The 24,007-nt window shown below is 37.6% G+C and overlaps 1 protein-coding gene across 3 annotated transcripts in view; it reads right to left on the reverse strand.

Annotated features, from left to right (window-relative positions):
- LOC150099944 (multidrug resistance-associated protein 1-like) overlaps positions 1-24,007 on the reverse strand; it is a 491,400-nt gene that overhangs the window by 60,611 nt on the left and 406,782 nt on the right. For all 3 annotated transcript variants that reach the window (XM_090403119.1, XM_090403117.1, XM_090403118.1), the window contains one exon: positions 7,114-7,237. In XM_090403119.1, the coding sequence (XP_090259245.1) occupies positions 7,114-7,237 (124 nt within the window). The remainder of the gene's footprint in view (positions 1-7,113; positions 7,238-24,007) is intronic.

The raw sequence follows: 24,007 nt of genomic DNA on the forward strand, positions 1-24,007 counted from the left end.
GTAGATTATACGGGAATTGTGGTTAATGAAGTGGAGGTGAGTAGTCTATTGCATAACCTCAATGTCAATACATCTGTGGGATTGGATGGTATACCAGCTCGTGTAGTACGAGAAGCAGCTAAAGAATTGTCAGTACCCTTGACCATTTTGTTTAATTTGAGTCTCGGGTCTGGGTTAGTCCCGAGCGGGTGGAAAGAGGGGAAAATAGTTCCACTGTATAAAGGTGGTTCCAAGACTGCTGTAGTAAATTACCGACCGATTAGCATATCAGGAATCATTGTCAAGGTCTTAGAGAAAATAGTCAAGAGGAAAATACAAGATTGGATAGAAGAAAATGGGATACTGTATCGGGGACAGCATGGTTTCGTGAAGGGTAGGTCATGCGTCAGTAACTTGCTCACGTATTATAACACAGTGACGGCTGAACTGGATAAGGGTAATGGGTTTACAGTGATTCTACTGGACCTTGCCAAGGCCTTTGACAGGATTCCACATGGAATTCTAATCAGTAAATTGCAGCATATGGGAATGGACATAGGGTTGGTGAGATGGATAGGAGGGTGGTTGACTGAGAGATATCAGAGAGTGGTTTACTCGGGAGTAGAGTCCACAAGACGGCCTGTGACTAGTGGTGTGCCACAGGGATCTGTTCTTGGACCACTGCTGTTTAATTTGTTCATAAATGATATAGGAAATGATCTGAGAGGAACAGTTCATTTGTTTGCGGATGATGCGAAGTTGGGTAGGGCAATAGTGAATGCAGATGACGTCAAAATTTTGCAGGATGATTTGGATAGATTGGAGGTCTGGGCAAAGGAGAATGGATGTCAGTTTAATGTGGCAAAATGTAAGGTTATGCATTTTGGGGTGAAAAGATTGGCGGCAGTTTACTGCATTGGTGGAACCGTGCTCCAGGAAATTGATGAGGCACGAGATTTAGGAGTGTTGGTAGATAAGGAATTGAAATTTAGGGGACACATTGCAAAAGTGACCAAAACAGCTCATCAAATCACTTGGTTGCTGAAGAATACGATGACAAGCAGAGACAAGCAGGTTATTGTTCCTCTGTATCGAGCCTTGATAAGACCCCATCTAGACTACTGTGCTCAGATTTGGTCACCTAGGTTTCTTCTTGATGGGGAGGAGGTGGAGAGGATCCAGAGGCGAGTGACCAAGATGATAGCAGGTCTGTGGAATGAACCGTATGAGAATAGGTTGAGGATTTGTGGGTTGCAAAAATTGGTTGATAGGCAGAGGAGAGGAGATATGATTGAGACATTCAAATTACTGAAGGGTTTCTATAAAATTAATTCAGAAGATATTTTTGAGAACAGGGCTGGTTGTGGGAGGACTAGGGGACATCCATGGAAACTGGGCAAAAGTGTGGTTAGTAAAGGTGTTAGATCTGGGTTCTTTACTTTTAGAGTAGTGAATGAGTGGAATGCGCTCCCTGAGTCTGTGGTGGATGCAGTGACAGTGAATGAGTTTAAGGCAAGGTATGATAGATACTGTATGAATGTCAAATAGTTGTGATGAATATGATTTGGGGCCTCCCTCGATGAGTCCAATGACTCCCTGGAGTTGCCCGTAATAATAGTAATAAAACAAACTACTTGATAAAATGAGTTGCAATTTCACATGGATGCTTATGGCAGATGTACCAACTTAGAAAAAAGAAAAAAGCGTTGCTATCACCTCATGATTCGAAGAAAAATGCCTTTGGTCGAGAACTTTTCAGACCATGCTTGTGTGTGTGTGTGTGTGTGTGTGTGTGTGTGTGTGTGTATTTTTTTCTCCTCCCACACACACAGGACAAGACCTTTAATGACTGCACTATGTGTAGGAAAATAGTCACACAAGCAAAAACAAAGCAAAAATTAGAAAGACTAGCAGCAAAATAAGAAAAATCACGGAAACAGGTAAGCGACGTAGTTAGTAAAAAAAAAAAAGAAAAGTTATTTGGTATGGTGACTATAATAAAACATGCTATTGATGAGGGAGTTATAACTGAGTTTTCCCCAAAGCAAAAATTAAAAATATAAAGGAAGCAATTCAAAAACAGAAAAGTAAATGAGATGGTAATTGTAGTAGGTACTAACAACTTAACTAACAATAAGTTCAGTATGAGAGAGGACATGAAAGGGTTGTTGGAGGAGGCAAAAGTGAGAAAGTGAAAACAGTCAGTATATTACCTTGATATGATAAAAATGAATCAAAAGAAAGTCTATGATTGCAAACGATTCACTGCATAGAAGGAATGGATGCAAGTTTTTGGATGTGTCAAGTGAGTTTTAGGGAAGATTAAATTTCTATAATAGGGACGGCCTACACCTGAATCTTTGTGGTATCAGGAATCTTGAAAACCTAATAAATGGTATGAGACTTAACACAGAGTCAGGAAACTAAATCATAAAGGTGGGAATGGTGAGAATGTGAATGTAAGAGTGACAATGTTATATAACTGTGATAATGACGGGAATGGGCTTTATCATAGAAATGTTGACGAGGAGAGAACAATTTTGAATTTGTGTTCATCCAGTTCAAACGTGTGCAAAGATGTCTACATGTATAAGGCACTAGAGAAGAATAGAGATCTGCAAGTTGTCCAACTGTGTCATGCAGACAAGAGTAGTATACAAAAGAACATGCAGGTAGATTATTATGTCTCTACACAAATGCTACGAGTATTAGAAACAAAGGGGGAGTTTGTTGCCTTGGTCAATATGTTGGGACCTCAGATTGTAGGCATTAGTGAGATCTGGCTATCAGAATTGGACATACTAACTGGTATTAAGTATAAAGGGTACACTTTATTTATTTATTTATTTTTTTATTTTTAGGAAGGATAGAGAGGATAGGAGAGAAGTGGGCATGCTGTTAATGATATGAGATGACATGAATCCAATTGGACTTGAGACCTATGATTGTAGTACTAACAGTATTTCATGTGGCAGCGAGTTTGAAGTCATCTGATGTGAGGTGGAATCTAACAAGATCAATTACATAATGAGATGTTATCTGGTGGATCAGTTGCTAGTAATGAACTACATCACCAAATAAACAAGATGAGCATGAAACGATTAATCCTAATGGGAGATTAATTATCCAAATATTGATTGGTAGCAGTAGAATCTCGAGGAGAATGAAAATGCATTTATCAAGCTGTTGTGGGACAACTTCCTTAAGCAGCATGCGACAGAAGGAACTCTGTCAAAGAGCGTTAGATTTGATTATAGTGTTAGGTGGTGTTTCAGTTAAAGATGCAACTATTCTGCCTCTGATTGGTGATAGTGATCATGCTATACTCACTTGGGAAGTGACTAAGTTTATTCAGAAAATGTTAAATGCTGAATTACAAAGCAGGAAATTATGACCAATTGAGGAGTATACTGAGATCAGTGGAATGGGATCAGTTGCTGGATGGGTGCCATCAAAGCAAGAGGCAAGTTCAATGCATTTAGCTTTAAAGTCAGCTTTAGATCCCCCCCTATGGGCAATAGTATAAGCTGAAAAGCTGTAATTTAGCTTGAGTTACTGAGCATACATTGCATTTTCAGCTTAGATTGCTTTAGCACATTTGTGTGAAAATAAAGGCTTGGATAAAGGTTGAGGATTTTGAGTGGAATGAGAAATAAAAGAAAATTCCAGTAACAACAGCTATAAAGCAAGTGCTTGAATCAAGCATGTGGAAGCAATAACACAGGCCTGCAATGGAAAGTTGTCTGAGAAGTAATAACCGATTCTTAGATTTTTAGGTGCCGAGTTCAGAAAAAAATTCCATCACCCACCAATTTTACCCAATTTCTAATTTTATCGTTTTTATTAGTAGTATTTGGATTTAAATTCAGTGCATTGGTATTTAATTTTCATTCTCCTTTATTTACAGCTAATTAGTTGTATAAGTGCTTTTTATGGTAAATAAAGAAATTTCCATGAAACTTCTCATTCTTAAGATAGGGGAGGGAGAGAGAGAGGGAGGAAGGCAGATAAAAGTGCAGGGGACTACTTTGAATCTGATTCGCCGAGATAATGGATGACTTTCCTGTTGTCACAGACATTTTCATGTGAATTTTAGTTGAACTTTAGTCACTGACTACTAAGGTTATCATATTTCTGAAAGGTGGTATATTTTCTAAGTTAGTGTGAAGATTTAATTTAATGTGTTTGTTTTTTTAATGTTTTTACATAGTTTAATAGTGTTGATATCATTCATTAAAATTCATTTAACTGTATTTTAAGTGGTGTTTGTAATAGCTTTTGATTTTGGGACAACAAAGAGGATATACAACAAATATCCGTGCTTATTGTGCGATTGGGACAGCCGAGATCGAGAGCAACATTGGATCAAGAAGGAAAGAATCACATTAGAACCTGGAAGTAAAGATGTGTTACACGAAACTTTGGTTGCTCAGGAAAAAATCCTTTTACCCCCACTTCACATTGTCGTGACGACTCTTTTCTGTCGTGTTCTAAATCCATCTAGTCCAAGTCACTTTTATAATTAAAATAACTAATTACGAAGTGATCACCGATCCAAAAGTAGGGAAATTTATATTTATACTGCGCCACCCTATTCTTAGATTAGTCTATATAAATAGTAGGATCAATTCTAAATTAAGTTAGCAGTCATCTCATTAGGCCGAATCATCTATCATCATTTTTACTTGGGGTTCCCGCAAGATTCGAATATTTATGAACGGTGCAATAATAAGGAATTCAGGCAAACACAATATTTAGATCAACAAAATAAAACATTTAATATACGATATGGTTAACAATTACAAGAACTCTATTTTAAAATGGAACTATACAAATAACTTAACACATCTTCCTAAATCAGTATGCCAACTCAATGTTCTAATCTTCATATACAATTCACAGTCTCAAAAACACAAATCTTCTTATCTCAAGTTAATATAACAACTTCACATTAAATCAGTCTTCACAAATCTATCAGCTCAATGTTTATATTCACAGCAGGCAATAAACCACGTAAGCAATATTCCAAGCAAATATATTCCGGTCCTTGAGCATCGGAGATATATCACAGTTAAAGCTAAAATAGACAAACTTATACAACTACTCTTACCAGACAAATTCTTCAATACATCAAATTATTGAGAGAGCACTTATAAATTAACTTAATTAACGTTAGCGGAACACACATAATAAAAATTCTCCACAGTTTAAACTGTATTACTGTAAGTCGCACTTCACTATTCCAAACAACAGTAATTAGGTACTAATATCTTTTCCTGTTCACTTTTCTCCAAGTAATCAATATAACCTTTTCCTAGGGCAACTTAGAAATTAATCGTAATCCAGATTAACTGGAACTAATCAGAATTTTCGCATTGACTGTCCAGTTTCCTTTTATCTGATTACGGTATCAACCTTTCTTCATAACAACAGCAGTTTTCGCTTATAACATTAAACTTTATGTTTCACTACTTATAGGTTCACTTCCGAACACTATACTCTTAAATTTCTGCCCTGAGGATTTTATAATCTTGGTTCCGCAAAACTCTCTCCTCACTCCTTAATAATAATTCTTCTCTTCCTCTCTATCTTATCTATGACCTTCCTTCTTCTTTACCCTTTTTCTCTATATTCTATATGACCTTCACTCCCACCTTACGTTCGAACGCCACGCTCTCTTCACTCGTGGTTGTTTACGCGTGCGTCTCCATGACAACAGACTAAACGTAAACATTTCGCTAATGTAATGTATGCTCTGTTACTACTACATTTGTGATTACATAACATTAAATATTTTACAAATAAGAACAACATAATATTTAAGCTACTTCATCAACCTTTCGATTACGTATACAGTTAAATATAAAATAACACTTTACGTTACATCATATATATTTGGTTATACAGAATTCTATACATTTTATTATTTCATAAATTAATAGTAGATCAGGTTTTAATTAAATATTTAATTAGTAATTCTCAATTAAGGACTAATAAATAATTTTATATAAGTCATGATTAATATTTAATAAGCAATGTTAAATGTGAATGAAAAAAAAAATAAATTACATAACATAGCTTCATTCACAATTTAACAACATAAAGCTGAGATTGATGAAGCAATTTGTCACGGCTTTGTCGAAAGAAGGAGAGCGTTTTAAATACAACTGTGCAAAATATACAGGATTATCTACAATAAAACTGAAAGGTTTTTTTTTTTTTTTTTTTTTTTAATCAGTCCAGACATCAGGAAACTTATGAAGTTTTAGTACATTAAAATGTACTAAAAATTTTTTTGTAATAAAAGTAACCGTGCTCAAACTTGCTTATCTTTTTGCGTGAGCCATTAGTAGCAGAGGCCATACTGGCTAATAACTGTATTAAAGCATTCTGAGCCTCAGAATCTTGCTGTTATAATCCATTTCTGAATCAGTTCATATTAATATATGGACTACAGACATTGACAAATAGAGAGAAAAAGGGGTGATATGATAGAAGTTTACAAAACATTTGAGAGGGCATTATAGGATATTTTTGCAGTTGATATTTTTTCATTATACAGAAGGTGGAAAGAGGACAAGGGGCAGCCATGGAAGAGTGAGAGTGTGTGTGTAAGAATGTGGTAAGAGCTATTTTTCTTACTGAATCTTGAATGAGTGGAACAGTTTGCCTGTTGATAGTGCACGCATCTAGTGTGAATGAGTTAAGAAGGTATGACAGCTGGTGTGGGTGATGTATGGCTTCCCTCAATAAGTCCTCAGCTGCAGTGTTCTAATATAATAGTTTAATAAAATGCACTCTTAGAAATTTAGTACATATTTTGAAAATCTTAGGACTAATTACTGTATTTTGTATTGAATAGTTTTTGATTAGTGCAGTTTATTGGGGAATATTTCTAGACATACACTAACTGCCCTCATTGTGGGATTGCAGCAAGTTCTGCAACCTCATATGTAAGGTTAATGTAACAAAAAGTATATAAACAAAGAAACAGCAGGCTTAGTTTGTACATACCTTAAATATCTTATCCATTCTTCAGGCATTACTTTATATCTTAAACATTATCCAATCAGTAATGTTCTAATTTTACATTAATATAAAAAAATTAAAATGCAAATGGATGGGATTTCTTACCTGTAATGAATAAATTAATGCTAACCCAATAAGGCCTATTCCTTGTTCTTTATGCAAAACAGATAATATAGCTGTTATTAACACAATACATCCACCAAGGAAGGCAAGCTGGATTTCAATCCATCTGTAATGAAAAGTTATGAATTTGATTATAAAAAATGGTAAATTAAATTTGTTGAACATGGTACTGAAAAGAAACTGAAAATCTTGACAAAATAAATGTATTGGTCTTATTATGATCATTATTATCCAGGCCTCCATGGAGTCAAAAGACTCATCGTGGGAGGTCGTTTTTAGGAAACACAAAGTTTATCATACCACTCCTTGAACCCATTGACCATTCCCGCTCCAACCACTCCTCACCCTCTTGCGCACAGCCTCCTTTCGTAACTTCCAGGGATGGCCCTTGTCATCGCTCTTTCCTGCCATTCCACCAAGTGAAAGAACTCTCCAATGTTTATCCTGTAACTGCTTCTCAACAGTTTAAGAGACTCGACCATATCACTTCTCCTATCCACCAAACTGTGCAGTCCACATTCCCTCAGTCAATCCTCGTAACTCATTGTGCAGTCCTGAAACCATGTTTGTTATCAGCCTCTGTACCCTTTCCACAGTCAATTTATCCCCTTCAAATCCTGGAGACCAAATCTGAGAACAATAGTCTAAGTGTGATCTGATCAGTCTTATACAATGGAATGACAACTCCTTTATTTCTGCAGGGCAGCATCCTTCTCAGTATTGCAGAAATTCTCCGAGTTACCCTCACCACAATTGTAACATGCTCCCTGAATTTCAGTTTTCTATCAATCACCAACCCCAGATCTCATCTCCCCTACCTCCTCCAGTACAGCTCCTCCAAGTATGCATCCTCCCATCAATGGATCCCAAACCTCAAGACTTTACATTTTACTGCATTGAACCGACACCCCCATTCATTTGGGCATCTGTCTAGTTTATTCAAATCCTCTTGTAGGGCTGCCACATCTGCACTATTACTGATAACCCTTTCTAGCTTCATATCATCTGCAAACAACTGAGTGTACCCTTGCAATTCATTGACAATATCATTGATATAAAGGTTGAACAATACAGGTCCCAGTACTGAGCCCTGTGGAACCCCCACTTTTAACCTTCTGCTTCCTTGATATTGCCCCCACCATACACAACTCTCTGATACCTATCAGTCAGCCAATCTTGAATCCATTTGACTAACTATATTTAAACCCATGTGCTGCAACTTAAATATAAGCTTATCATGTGGCACCCTGTCAAACGCTTTCAAAATCCAAAAAGTTCTCAATTTTTATGGTTATACATTTTTACTATTAAGTGACACCTCCAGGGAGAGAGTGACAATAGCATCGAACAATTGAACCCTTCCAACTACTAACCGTGCTCAAACTTGCTTATCTTTTTGCGTGAGCCATTAAGTAGCAGAGGCCATACTGGCTAATAACTGTATTAAAGCATTCTGAGCCTCAGAATCTTGCTGTTATAATCCATTTCTGAATCAGTTCATATTAACTACGGCAAAGAATGGCTAATTTGAAGCCAGCCATGTCACCCCCAACCTCACCCTTTGTGCAATAAAAAGGATTTTCTCCAGCAATTTTTTGGGACCTTCTCAACTGCAAAGTTTTGTTAAACTTGTCAAAAGCACCAGTAACTTTCTGAAATGCTATAAAACATGCAATATGTCATCAATTCCAGCTGCATAAATTAATTACTCCTATATATGTATAAAATATAATCCTGTTCACTCATAAACTCCTGCCATTTCCATTCTAACTCAAGCTTTGCATGACATCACACCAGCCAGTATGATTGCTCATTAAATACATCAACTATCAACTGCAGTGGTTACCTGTCTACCACCATGAGTTAACATTCTCCCCATACAATGTCAGATTAACTGATTTTCTGTGCTTGACTAATTGTTCATTCTGGTTCCCCCCCCCCCTCTAAACATTAATTCCCATCTTGTACTGCTGCAATTATTATATGAGTATCTCCATGGAGTCAAATGACTCATCACAGGGGGATGTATGCTAACTATTATTCATACAATACTTACACTTCTTAAACTCATTCACTTTTGGGCAATCCATTCCACTCATTAATTATAAATATTTCGATTCAAGTATTGTGGATCATTGTCAGTGCAAAAAACAGTCTGAGATAAAAAATTAAACAATGAAGGTATATGGAGAATGGAATCTCCTTATATGCAGTTGCAAGACAGCCAGGTAAAAAAAAAAAATTATAATATTAGGATCAGTCAAAGTATGCATAGAGAGTACATTGTTAATTTTGATATTTTAAGGATACTTGTGATATAAAAAATTGAATAATATAGCACGTAAACACAAGAAAGATATTTAATTAGCCAAATATTTCGGTCTGAAAATTGCAGACCATCTTCAGTGGCACTACAAGAACAGTTTTAAAAAATACAAGGCAGAATACTACCAATAATCATTTAAAAATAGAACAAGCCTTTCTACTATCCAACAACACATGAAACTCTATGGCTTTTCCGAAAAGAGTACACAACATCTCGATTCTTAGAATCCACCACTAAACAACTAAACACTAAACAAAGATTCAATACGTCGAGTTCCAATTCCATACATCTCTGGGATTTCCGAACCTATCTCAAGAATTCTGAAGAAATATGAGTTAACAGCTACGTATTCACCTATTAACAAATTATCTTCCCATTTTCCTGCTCCTAAAGACAAACTCAACTATGTCTCTTCCTGGAGTTTATCAAATTCCCTACAACTATGATCTCTCCTATTTTGGACAAACTGGACACTCTTGAAAAAAGAATCCAAGAACAATCCTCCATTCATCACAACAAACCTGAAAAATCTGGATTGGCTCAGCATGAGATTGAAACTAACCACAACATCCTTTGGTCAAAAACTCTCTTGCATAGATCCTGCTATAAATTTGAACGTTTATTCAAAGAAAGCGTAGAGGCATTACTCCATCATCCTAACGTGAATTGGAATGACTGTATATCTGTATCAAAAATCTGGTAAAGTCTAATCAGGATAACTCATTAATTCATATTATTTTTATGTTATTTAGTATTATTAATTAATATCTTTATTTCAATCATGTCTCTGCTTAATAATATTCCCTTTAATACCTAGTGATATAACATCACATGGCTTGTTCTATTTTTAAATGATCTATTGGTAGTATTCCACCTTGTATTTTTTAAAACTGTTCTTGTAGTGTCACTGAAGATGGTCTGCAATTTTCAGACCGAAATATTTGGCTAATTAAATATCTTTCTTGTGTTTACGTGCTTATATTATTCAGTACGTTGTTAAGGTTAAGATTTCAGCAATGCTGAAGTACTTTGGAACTTTAAAAAACTATAAAAATGTGGAAAATTATTAAGAACTATACTGTGTAATTATAAGATTTTTTTTTTATGCACATGCACTCTTTAACTTTTAAGTTAAATTTTTTACTTCGCAACTGCACATAGATTTCATTTTTCTTATACTTTCATTGTTGTTTGTGTCTGGTCTACATGTTATTTATTCAGAATGAATAACAGTTATCTATTAATAGATGTTTTCTTCAGATTTTGCCAAGTTTCATTTGGTTTGTTTTAGAAATTAATTTTCTTGAATAATATATTTTAATCTAAAGTTCACCTCTGAAAGCTGTTCAACTAATTTCCTTCTAAATTCCATTTCCAAAATTATCCATAATGATTACTCTAATCAACTCCCTTTAACCACCCACAAGGATAAAATGTCAAAATACACATTTCAAAGCCATGTTATTTCTATAATATCCAAATATTATAATGACTTCAATGAACCTGGCATTCTTGCAATTGTGGATGCATATACATCTGAGACATGATGGTCAAACATTTCCTTAGTCTTTTGCATTTCTAAGAAATGAAGGATCTATAACCATATTTCATTAAATCTTATTCTGCACCTTTCAGTTTCAAAACCAGTGCTACCATTTCTCTACTAAATATTTTAACAGACAAGTCCTATTATCAATAGCAGTCTCCTTCCACTTCTAGACCTTTTATAGCATAGATACTAAAAGCACTATACTACATAATACTTTCACCATTTCTGTTCTTGGCAATACATTATCTGATGATGCTTCAATTATACTAATCTTTGAACCAAAATTCAACCGCAACAAATTCTTCCCCTTTAATACTATGTTTATGGATGTCAGAATTCACTCGAGTCTAACCAATCTCTTCCATGTCGGTTCTTAGCTGACTCGCTTGATCATCCCCCCCCCCACACACCACCATGACTTCTATTACTATCTGTCTTTTTATACTGATACCATACAAGACCTATAACACAACAGTATCATGTGTGGGCAAGTAGTTGAGGAGAAAGAATCTGAAGCTTCTTGAAAATATGGGAGTTTTATACTGTGGGGAGAAAGTATGGGAAGGGTGAATCAAAAGAACCAAAGCAGATAAAATGGAGGAAAATGAGAAGTCTGTTTGATATGTTTAAAGTTGAGCTGTATATGAATGTTGACTGGTGGATGCTCACATTATGATTAGAGGAAAGCAGAGGAATAGTAGTAGCCAGCTCAGTGCAGCAATTCCCATGAAACTACCTCAAAGAGGTGTAAAGCAGAAATCGAAAGTGACTGGAAAGGATGAGAAGTGGATACCTATTAAGCATGCTGGCTGTGGTTAAAGTGCTAAAAGTTAATCAAAGACCATATTTCAGATTTCAGTTGACAACTGTAGCATTCTACTTGATGGACAGCATGTTTGCTCAAGGAAGATGTTTAAGAATCTGATCACTTATTAAAACAAGGTGACAGATCAGATTGCACTGGGAAAAGGAAATGCATACATAGCAATATTTGGATTTTGTCTAATGTTCATCTGACCCCTGGTATGGAGACCCCATGCTTGTTAACGAAGATTATATTTCATTTACAGCCAAACCAAACAAGTTTCATAAGTTGGAATAACATCATATACTATACTGTTGAAATTATTCCGACTTCAACAGTATAGTACATGATGATGATGAACAGCCTATTTTTCTACCCAATTTAGGGTGAGAGCCTCTCCCATTGCAGGAGGTTTGGGGTCTACTGCTCCCATGGTGACCCAGTCCATATTGGGAGAGTGTATCTATACTGGGGTGAAGGAATGTATGAAGGTGGAAGACAATCACAAACATCCATGCCTATGCAAGATTCAAACCTGCAGCCTGTTGGCTGTAAAGTGGATACACTAACCACTCGGCCAAACAGGCCAGCGTATAGTACATAAAAGTGACTAAAAACAGTTATTTGATTTCTGATAAATGCAGACTAAATTAAATTAAAGGATGTAGGATTAAACCTTAATTTTTTGTTTTGCTGTGTGGTGGGTTCAGAGAATTTGAGGCCTATTTTAAGAAAATCTTGTAAGAAAAAAAATTTGCAAAAAAATCACCTGTTCCCCTGATGCTAAAGGCATTTTGTTTATTAATTATCTTGAAAAGGGTAAAACAATAACCAGGGAATATTATTCTGATCTTTTAACCAGATTAGATGAAAAAAATTCGTGAGAAAAGACCCAGTTTGCAGAAGGGAAAAAAAAAATCATGTTTTTTGGCAAAAAAATAAGTGTTTTGGCAATGGCAAAATTAAGGGATCTGCACTATGAATTGTTGGAACATCCACCTTTTCCACCAGATTTGGCTCCCTCTGTCTTCTATCTCTTCCCAAAACAAACTCTTCTTCACTGGTCAGCATTTTTCTTCAAATCAAGAGGTAATTGCAGCTGTAGAGGGGTATTTTGCAGATCTTACTGGGAACCACTACAGGGATGGGATAATGGTGCTGAAGCATCGCTAGAATAAATGTATTAGTCTTGAGGGAGATTATGTTGAAAAATATAAATAATTTTGAAATTCTAAATTTGTTTTTCCATTGTTAGGCTGAGAACTTTTCAGACCACCCTTGTATGGGGTGATATCCTATACAGTCCCAGAGCTTTATTAGCAGCTTACTTATTATGACCACTTCCTCTTCTTGAACTGTCAGTGTCTTTCTTCCGATTTTTATTCAATACTCCTAACACTTCTCCCCCACAAAATATACTAATGAAATACTCACTGAATATTTCCTCTACATCTTCAGATGTGACCAGTGTTTGATCTCTGGCAATTGAAGTCTATCTTTCATTCATCCTTTCTTCTAAATAGTAACATACTTATAGAATTCTTTAGGATTTGCTTTGTTTCAGCCAATCTCTTTCATGTCAGTTTCTCTTTTCTCACTACACCTTCATAGTCTGTGCCTTATACACCTCATGCTCTGAGGGGCATCCTATTGTTAAAATTTCCACCATATCATTTCACCTCTACTTTGTATTCCTAAGATTAGGAGGATAAACAATCTTACATTGCCATAACTGATTTTAGAACATGTGCCAGACACTAATTTTTCTCCCCATCAAGCTGATCAAGGCAGTGATTCCACACTAATTCCACACATCTTTTGTTCTGCAAAGCTTGTGCCTGTCTGTCTAGCTACTCTAAACAAAAACCACATCTGAGTCATGTAGTTTTGAGTCTTGATAGTATCTTCTATTATCACTGATGAAATTGAGAAGACAATAAATCTATGTGACTCCGTAGCGCAATTGGAAGAACGACGTTACATTGTGCCCTTCGATTGGAATAGGCCTAAGTTCGATTCTCGTCGCGACGGGAGGAATCTTTATATGCATGATTTCAATCGAAGGTGAGTTAGCCGATCTCATGCGGAGGTAGCAGGGTTTTTTTCTCCAGGAAACTGGGGTTTTTCATCCCGCATACAGACAAATCGGCCCTTCAGAACACACGCAATTTACAGACAAAAAATACTAGTTGTGGTGGCCGGTAGATGGCGTTGATGGAGATGATTCGTAGTAGAGGTACGGTGTAGTGGTTGAGACAGCTGTAGGTGTCCTCCCGCGATGAGTCTTCGGACTCCTTGGAGGCGTCAGGAATAATAATAATAATAATGTTGTGCTTAAGTAGCTCGAGGATATGATCACCTTATTCAGAGATTTCTTCCTTCCCATCAATGCATTCATAGTTTGTCACCTATCATTATTCTACTACTCACCAGCCTTATTTATCAAACGTTTCAGAATAACATCTAAAATGTTTCCTGTCATTGATGCAGAGTCCTGTAGCAATATCCAAAATTCATGTTACCTAAAAACTTAAATGGACTCTAAGCCATACCACTACCACTTCTTTCAAATTCCATATAGCATGGACATCTCTTCAGAAATCAGTAATACCCATCTCCTCTTATCTTTTGTGTTTTCAAAAAAATGCTTTAATCATCATTCCATTCCCATGAATACATTGGTGTACGTGAGTGATCTGCAGACTGAACTGTATCAAGGCCACAAACTCTACACCCTTATTCCAAATATCGCTTGCGTTGATGCATAATGCATATCAACTTTCCCCCGGTTGCCCTTCCTTCCTCACAATTCTTTCCCAATTGAGCCATTTGTTTAGTATTCTAGCAAGACAGACAGTCTGCATCCTTGTCTTCCTACATTTATCTCATCAATACTGGTATCTTTAGACTCACAGTACCACCATCCAGTTTGTTTTCCTGACTGGCTACACCTTCCTTCTTCTCAATTTGTATATCTTCACACTGACATTCAAATGCAGACCAATTGCAGCAAACACATTTAGCTTGTAATAATTTCTACCTCTGTTGCACCTTTGTAATATTTTTCTATTAATGTATATTGTAATTATTATTCAGACCTCCATGGAGTCAAAAGATCGTGGGAGGTCCTTCCTAAGAAACACAAAGTCTATCAAGACTCATCGAGGGGAGGTCCCCCTAAGACAAACTCTATCATACCACTCCTTAAACTGACTATTCTCGCTCTCATCACTCCATCAGGCAATAACATTCCATGGTTCAACCACCCTCCATGCAAAGAAACTACTCCTCACCCTCTTGCTCACAGTTTCCTTTCATAACTTCCAGGAATAGCCTCTTGTCATCATGCCTTCCTGCTATTCAACCAAGCAAAAGAACTTCCCAGTGTCAACCCTATAGCAACCTCTCAACAGTTTAAGTCTCAATCATATCATCTCTCCTTCAATCCACCAAACTCTGCAGTCCACATTCCCTCAGCCGATCCTCATAACTATCATTGTACAGTCCTGAAACCATGTTTGTTATCTGTCTCTATAGCCTTTCCACAGTCAATTAATCCTCTTCAAATCCTGGGGACCAAGTCTGAGAACAATAGTCCAAGTGTGGTCTGATCAGGGTCTTATATAACAGAATGATGGCATTTTTATCTCTACAGGTGAGCATCCTCCTCATTATTGCAGCAATCCTCTGTGTTACCTTCACCACCTTTGCAATATGTCCCCTAAATTTCAGGTTTCTATCAATCAATCCCAGATCTCGTCTCCTCTACTTCATCCAGTATAACTCCTCTCCCATAGAGTATGCAGTGTCCCATCGATGTTTTCCAAACCTCAAGACCTTACATTTTGCTGCATTAAACCGACACCCTCATTCATTTGCCCATCTATCTAGCTTATTCAAATCCTTTTCAGGGGTGCCGCATCTGCACTATTACTAATTCCTTCCCAGCTTCACATCATCTGCAAACAACTGAATATCCCCTTGCAATCCACTGACAATGTCATTGATATAAAGGTTAAACAATATAGGTCCCAGTACTGAGCCCTGTGGGACCCCACTTGTAACCCTCTGCTTCGTTGAAACTTCACCACCATATACAACTGATACCTATCGGACAGCCAATCCTGAATCCAGTTGACCATCTGACATCCAGACCCATGTGCTGCAATTTAAATATCATCTTATCATGTGGCACCCTGTCAAATGCCTTCTCTAAGGCAAAAAAAAAAATGGCAGTATATGCCTTTCCCTCATCTAATGCTCTTGTAACTATCATAAAAGATTAGCATATTGCTAAAACAAGACCACCCCTTCACAAATCCATGTTGACTCTCACAGATAACATTATCCTCATCTGCCCCATGCTGTATATCCATCACTACTTTCTCCAAGATCTTACTAACTACTGATTACACACAAACTGGCCTATATTTAGACACTTCCAGTCTGTTACTGCCCTTATGCAATGGCACTATCTTACCTTCCTTCCATTCCATGGGTATACCTTTCCTGCAGTCAGACTTTCATTGAAAAGCCAGGTCAAAAGGCACTGTCAGTTCCCTAGCACATTCTCTCAAAACTCAGTGGTGAAATACCATCCAGTCCCACAACTTTACTGACATCCAGAGTACTCAATATTTGAAACACACTCCCCTCCTCTACCTCTAAACCTTGAACCTGTCCAATCCCTCTAGCATTAAAACTGACTCCTCCAGGATGAAATACTCCAATAAAGTGTTCATTGAACAATTCCTCTGCATCAGTCATTCTATTCCCATTTTTATCCCACAATATCATTCTTCCACAGTCATTTCTCCTCCTACTGGCCATATATCTAAAAAATTCCCTAGGATTTTTTTTGGATCTTAGGGCCAATCTCTTCTCATATTCCAGTTTCTTCTTCCTTACCATACTAGTCACTCTTCTGGCCTGTGTCTTATACTCTTCATGCATCTTCTCTTCACTTGTCCTTATATCTCTTCTATAACCTCTTTCTCACATGCAATTCCTGTTTAATATTGTTTGTCATCCACTTTATTCCAAATTGTGTCCTCTTCCTCACTCGTGGTATACAACTTACCATTGCTGCTAACAAATATTCTTTTACAATTTCCCACGCACTAATGATATCCTGGCCTTCCAATTCCTCCCTCCATGAAACTTCTCCAAGACGTCTTAGACTATTATAATCACTCGCCTTATTCCACATACGTTCCTGTCTCTTTGATACTCCTGCATGTCTATTCATTTTCCAAGTCAAAACCATATGGTCACTCTCTCCAACTGGTGGTAGAGATGTCATCTCAGTTATTATCAACTCTTCTGATGCTATAACCAAATCCAAACCTCTTGTTCCCTCTATTACATGCTGCCTAAGACATTTGTCCCTCAAGAATTCTAGAAATTCCATTTCCTTATTGCTTCATGCATCTTCCTCTCCCCAATTTATACTACTGTAGTTAAAATCTCCCATTACAATCATTCTTCTTGCACTTGCCAAACTCAACTGTCTAAACATTTCCTGGTCCCTACCCTCTGTACTCCTGGGTTTGTAGCAACACCCCACTAAATATCCCATCTTGCCCACCTTTACCTCACACCATATGCTTTCAAAATCATTAGTGCCACTGCCATCCAAAGTCTCCACTTTTAGAGGACATAGGTCTTCACTTATCATAAGCAGTATTCCACCACCATGCTTTTCCTTCCTATCCTGCCAAAAAATGCTGTACCCAGCAACTTTTATTCCTGTTATTATATCCTCTTCTGTCAACCACATCTCAGTGATCCGAATAATTTTTGGCCAGGTTGATGCTATCTGCGCCACCAATTCTTCTCCCTTATTCTGGATACTCCTGGCATTAGTATAAAGCATATAAATGCCATCGTTTCTATACCCAGCATTATTCCCTATAGACTCCACTGGGTTCAGCGTTAGCTGATGTCGTTCCCCCTTCCCACAAGAGGCCACCCCTGCTACCATCCTCCCTGGGACACACTGACTTGTTCAGAACAGCAATCTCTCCAGATGCCTATGTCCTTCCTGATTCAAATGTAAGCAGTCACTTGCATACAATTCCTCTGTCCTCAAATGCACTCCAAGCATCCACATATTCCAGTCCTCTCTTGTCACACATTCTAGTTATGTCATTCAATATTACTGCTCTTCTGCTCAATTCGTCATTATCATACCTAGGCAACACACACACACAATCTTTACTCTGTGTCTTCTTTCTTACCACCTCAAGCAAGAATCTCATCTCTCGCTGCCCTATTTACACCACCACTCAAGTCATTTGTTCCCACCATCACAATCATCTCATCCACCTTTTAACCTCTCTTAACTGCCAAAACCACGCTTTCTATTGTTCCTCCATGGCGAATACTCCTCACGCATCCTATCTTGAACACCACGGATCATTGAGTCCCCCATACATTATACCTCTTACCATTCACTCTCCCCCCACTGTTTCCATCCTCCCCTCTTCTAGTGCTCCCCTACCCCCCTCTCCCCCCACTGTTTCCATCCTCCCCTCTTCTAGTGCTCCCCTACCCCTCTCCCCCCCACTGTTTTCATCCTCCCCTCTTCTAGTGCTCCCCTACCCCTCTCCCCCCACTGTTTCCATTCTCCCCTCTTCTAGTGCTCCCCTACCCCTCTCCCCCCCACTGTTTCCATTCTCCCCTCTTCTAGTGCTCCCCTACCCCTCTCCCCCCCACTGTTTCCATTCTCCCCTCTTCTAGTGCTCCCAAACCCCTCTCCCCCCCACTGTTTCCATTCTCCCCTCTTCTAGTGCTCCCAAACCCCTCTCCCCCACTGTTTCCATTCTCCTCTCTTCTAGTGCTCCCAAACCCCTCTCCCCCCACTGTTTCCATTCTCCCCTCTTCTAGTGCTCCCAAACCCCTCTCCCCCCACTGTTTCCATTCTCCCCTCTTCTAGTGCTCCCATACCCCTCTCCCCCCTACTGTTTCCATTCTCCCCTCTTCTAGTGCTCCCATACCCCTCTCCCCCCTACTGTTTCCATTCTCCCCTCTTCTAGTACTCCCATACCCCTCTCCCCCCTACTGTTTCCATTCTCCCCTCTTCTAGTACTCCCATAATACTCTCTCCCCCCTACTGTTTCCATTCTCCCCTCTTCTAGTACTCCCATAATACTCTCTCCCCCCTACTGTTTCCATTCTCCCCTCTTCTAGTACTCCCATAATACTCTCTCCCCCCTACTGTTTCCATTCTCCCCTCTTCTAGTACTCCCATAATACTCTCTCCCCCCTACTGTTTCCATTCTCCCCTCTTCTAGTACTCCCATAATACTCTCTCCCCCCCTACTGTTTCCATTCTCCCCTCTTCTAGTACTCCCATAATACTCTCTCCCCCCTACTGTTTCCATTCTCCCCTCTTCTAGTACTCCCATAATACTCTCTCCCCCCTACTGTTTCCATTCTCCCCTCTTCTAGTACTCCCATAATACTCTCTCCCCCCTACTGTTTCCATTCTCCCCTCTTCTAGTACTCCCATAATACTCTCTCCCCCCTACTGTTTCCATTCTCCCCTCTTCTAGTACTCCCATAATACTCTCTCCCCCCTACTGTTTCCATTCTCCCCTCTTCTAGTACTCCCATAATACTCTCTCCCCCCTACTGTTTCCATTCTCCCCTCTTCTAGTACTCCCATAATACTCTCTCCCCCCTACTGTTTCCATTCTCCCCTCTTCTAGTACTCCCATAATACTCTCTCCCCCCTACTGTTTCCATTCTCCCCTCTTCTAGTACTCCCATAATACTCTCTCCCCCCTACTGTTTCCATTCTCCCCTCTTCTAGTACTCCCATAATACTCTCTCCCCCCTACTGTTTCCATTCTCCCCTCTTCTAGTACTCCCATAATACTCTCTCCCCCCTACTGTTTCCATTCTCCCCTCTTCTAGTACTCCCATAATACTCTCTCCCCCCTACTGTTTCCATTCTCCCCTCTTCTAGTACTCCCATAATACTCTCTCCCCCCTACTGTTTCCATTCTCCCCTCTTCTAGTACTCCCATAATACTCTCTCCCCCCTACTGTTTCCATTCTCCCCTCTTCTAATACTCCCATACTCTTTCCCCCCTACTGTTTCCATTCTCCCCTCTTCTAGTACTCCCATACCTCTCTCTCTCTCTCTCTCTCTCTCTCTCTCTCCCCCCCCCTACTGTTTCCATTCTCACATCCAATTCCATTCTCTCCTCTCATTCCCCAAACTCTCTCCCCTACTCTGATTTGCTTTGCATTTATTTCTTCCATTCTCCTAATCTCATCTTTCATACTTCTCCCAAGACATTTCGCCTCCTCTATCTCCCTCTGCAGGTCAGTCACTGTTAATCGAAATTCACTCTCCCAAACAAAACTATCTTCTAAACTTTCAGTCACTCACGCCTTCTACACTATCAACTATTATTTTCTCATTCATATTTTTTTCTTTGTTCTCTCCTATCTCATCTTCCGGTATTCATTTCCCGTTCCTGGAGCAACAAGGTCGGTTATGATAGAGACCTACAAGTTAGTAAGGGGTTGTTATAAGATCAATACTGGAGAGGTTCTACAGAAAATAGTGGGAGATCAGGGGAGAACCAGAGGTCATCCCTGGAAACTGTATAAAGAGGTGTGAGTAGGGGAACGAGAAGCCACTTTTTTTCATGCAGAGTTGTGAATGATTGGAATGCCTTGCCTAAGATTGTGGTGTCTGCAGAGAATTTGAGCATGTTTAAAGCACAGTATGATGAGCTGTGTGTATAATAAAAGAACCTCCCAGATGAGACTGACTCCATGAGGAGTCTTGGGTAATAAGAACTATTCCACATAATTCAACAAGGAGTTGCAGCACACCTAACATTTCATAAATGACTAAAATTAAAATGATCACTGAATTGATTACAGAAAGTAAAAAGATTGGATTAAATATAAACAAGGACAAAACAAAAATGTATAATATATTACCAAAAAGCCATACAAATGGAACACCGGGAAGTTACTATATCAGTTTTCTATGTTTACCTAGGACAAAAGATTATTACAGGAGAGGGCAACTGCAAAGAATAAATTATATGTAGAATTCAACTTGGTTGATAGCCTTTGGAAATGTTATGAAGCACTCAAAGGAAACATTCCAATCTGCTTTAAAAGAAAAAAATTTACAGTTGTATACTTCCAGTCATATAAAAGTGAAATATGGAATGACTAAAAAATTGACCAACAAGTTGAGGACTATCCAGAGGAAAATAAAAAGATTTAGTATTACCATTCTATATAGAAAGTGTAATACTTGGATCAGAGCTCAGACTAGGGTGAGAGACATAACAGCCATTAAAACAGTGGTTCTTAACCTTTTAGTCATGGCCCCATAAGTATCCTGAAATATTTTGGTGGCTCTCTAGTTTGGAGTAACATAATAAACTTTTTTTTTTTTTAAATAGTGGTTTTACCGATTATAATAACAAAAATCAGAAAACAGAAATAAACTTTATTTAAATGTATTTTAATAAGATTTCTGTTGTCGATCACTACTGATTTGTCTATTCTTACTTCAATTGTGTCAATGCTATTCACATGCAGGAGTCTATTTGAAGTCTATTTCATTTTAATATTTGCCATTGTGGAAAATCCCTTTTCACACAAACATGTAGAAACAAAATGCAACAAGTTTTGAATGGTGATGGTAAACAGGTGCAGATATTCCCTCTGGATATGTATCTAAAATTGGACCAAACTTTTCTTCTTGAAAACAGAGATCAGACTTAAAACCTTCAATTCCAGCAGAGTGTCCTCTGTTGGTGATAAATTTGTATTTTCGCAGTTATCATATGGATCGACTCTGTGTTACCAGCAGCGAAAGACTTGGTGTCTCCACAAAAGAAACTACTGAATTAAACTACATAATTCAGATTACTAATACAAAACAATACAAGTTTGAAACAAAGTAAAATAAAAAGCAAAAAATAATTTTAGAGATTTGAAAATTTTAAAAACTAGATATGTTCTATAATTTTCTGCAGTTCCCCCCAGTTAAGAATCACTGCATTAAAAGATCTAAATGGCAATGGGCAGGTCATATTGCAAGAAGAAAGGAAGTTGATATCAGAATGGTATCCTAGAGATGGAAAGAATTAAAGAAGACCAAGGATTGTGGAAGAATGAGATTAAAACAGATGGCAGGAACTCAGTGGCATAGAAAGGCTCAAGATAGGAATGAATGGAGGACTGTGTGTGTGTGTGTGTGTGTGTGTGTGTGTGTGTGTGTGTGTGTGTGGGCTTTGTTTAGCAATGGACAGTAAATGGCTGATGAATACTACACTGAAGAAATTAAATCTCAAAGCCAATACCAAACACAGTATTCTTTAAAATAAGGCTACTCTTCTTAGCAGTTTTAAATATGAACTTTGCTTCAAAGTTGTAAAGCTTTTTACACTAGCCTAATTTGAATAATTGCTCCCCCCCCAAAAAAAAGATGTTTGGTTGATTCACATCTTATGTAAATATTAGAATTTTTTTTTTTTTTAAAAAATTATTCCTCTAGCATGTAACAGTTTCAATGGTGTCAACTGATTTTTGTATACACCTGGCATTCCTGTCTCTTTGAACTACAGGTAACCCTCGTATAACGTGGATGTTAGGTTCCCCAAAAATGCTGTTATATAAATCGCGTTATGTGAGACTCACATAGAAAAAGTAGGGTTAGGTTCCGAAATAGTTTTTTTTTTTTTTGTTAAGATTATATAAACAATGACATATCCAACAAAAATATTTAATTCAGGTAATTAATGTAAGTTAAGAAAACAAACTATGAAACAAATACATAATATAAAATTATAAACTGTATGTAAACTTCATTGCAAATAATACATAAATGTTTTAGGTAAAATAAAGTGTATATTTTGATCGTCATCACTCTTCAAAACTAACATTTTGTAGATGTTCTTTATTTACGAGTGGTCGGACATTGTCATCACTTGAAATCTCTTGGACATCATTAATATAATTCTCATTGCATACTTTGGCTGCTTTAGTTATTAAGAAGTCAGTAATAAGACCTAGCTTACCACTATGCTGCAATTTTTTTTATTAAGTTCATAATATGGACCTAAACAAATATCCAATTGTCTCGTGAATTTTCCAGAGTGCTCCATTGAGAGATCATTATTCATAAAATAACTTTCTTGCCAAGTCCAATCCTATTGCTAATTTCTTTAAACTGAATTCTCTAACGGATTCATCATAATCAGAATCTTTCCCTGCTATTTGGTTCAAAGTCATCTATTAATTGTACCAGTTCCTCCTCATTTAAATCTATTTCCCCATCAATTAATTCACTATTGAAGAGATCTGAGTACTTATGAAGTTTGAAAGTTGAGTCTCATATGCTGATCGAAACTGAATGTATTTTCAGTCTTGTTCAACGGTTACCTTGGCAGTTTACAGTAGGTGGATTTATCCCTATTAACAAACACGCAAAAGCATGCTAAGTGGCCATTACTATAAAAATAATTATTTTACATAAAATAAATGTTCAGCTTGAGATTAACACTTATGATTTTTAATGCGCTTTCCTGGCAGAAAACTAAGACAACTTTCAACAATAAATACTTTGTACGGTAATAACATACATGCATGCTAAAGGGTATTTCCCCTAATATAAATTCGCTACTTATAACTACATGCATGATATGGGCAGATGCAAATTTAATGAATTTGATTTTTAAGGTTGCATGTTGAAAAATATATGAAAAGATAAAGGGTTACTACAGTTTGTAGAGCGTCTTATATCAAAACCGTGTTGTATAAGTACCGCTTTATATGAGGGGTACCTGTACTTGTTTATTCCACACTGATGTATTGTTAATTTTGATGCAAATTTTTTTTTTTTAATTAACTTTTTTTCCCTCCCGATATTTGGAAATGTTTGAATGGCGATGTGACGTTTGCAAATGATGCAACTTTGGGAAGAACTGAGGAATACAACAGATATGGCTTTGCAAAAGAACTGGAATAGAGTGGGCAAATGATCAAATGAATGAGTTTACCAGTTTAATGTGTAAGGTTTTAAAACTCAGGAAGCAAAGATGGAAAATGCAAGGTACATAACTGATGGAAATATCTCAGGAGTTTGGGGAGAAAGGTTCTAGTGGTGATGGTGGATAAGTATCTGAAATTTCAGGGACACCATTCTAAAATT

This window comes from Typopeltis vanoorti, chromosome 13, assembly GCF_054136105.1.
Source record: "Typopeltis vanoorti isolate ZY-2024b chromosome 13, IOZ_Tvanoo_1.0, whole genome shotgun sequence".
NCBI classification, from domain to species: domain Eukaryota; kingdom Metazoa; phylum Arthropoda; class Arachnida; order Uropygi; family Thelyphonidae; genus Typopeltis; species Typopeltis vanoorti.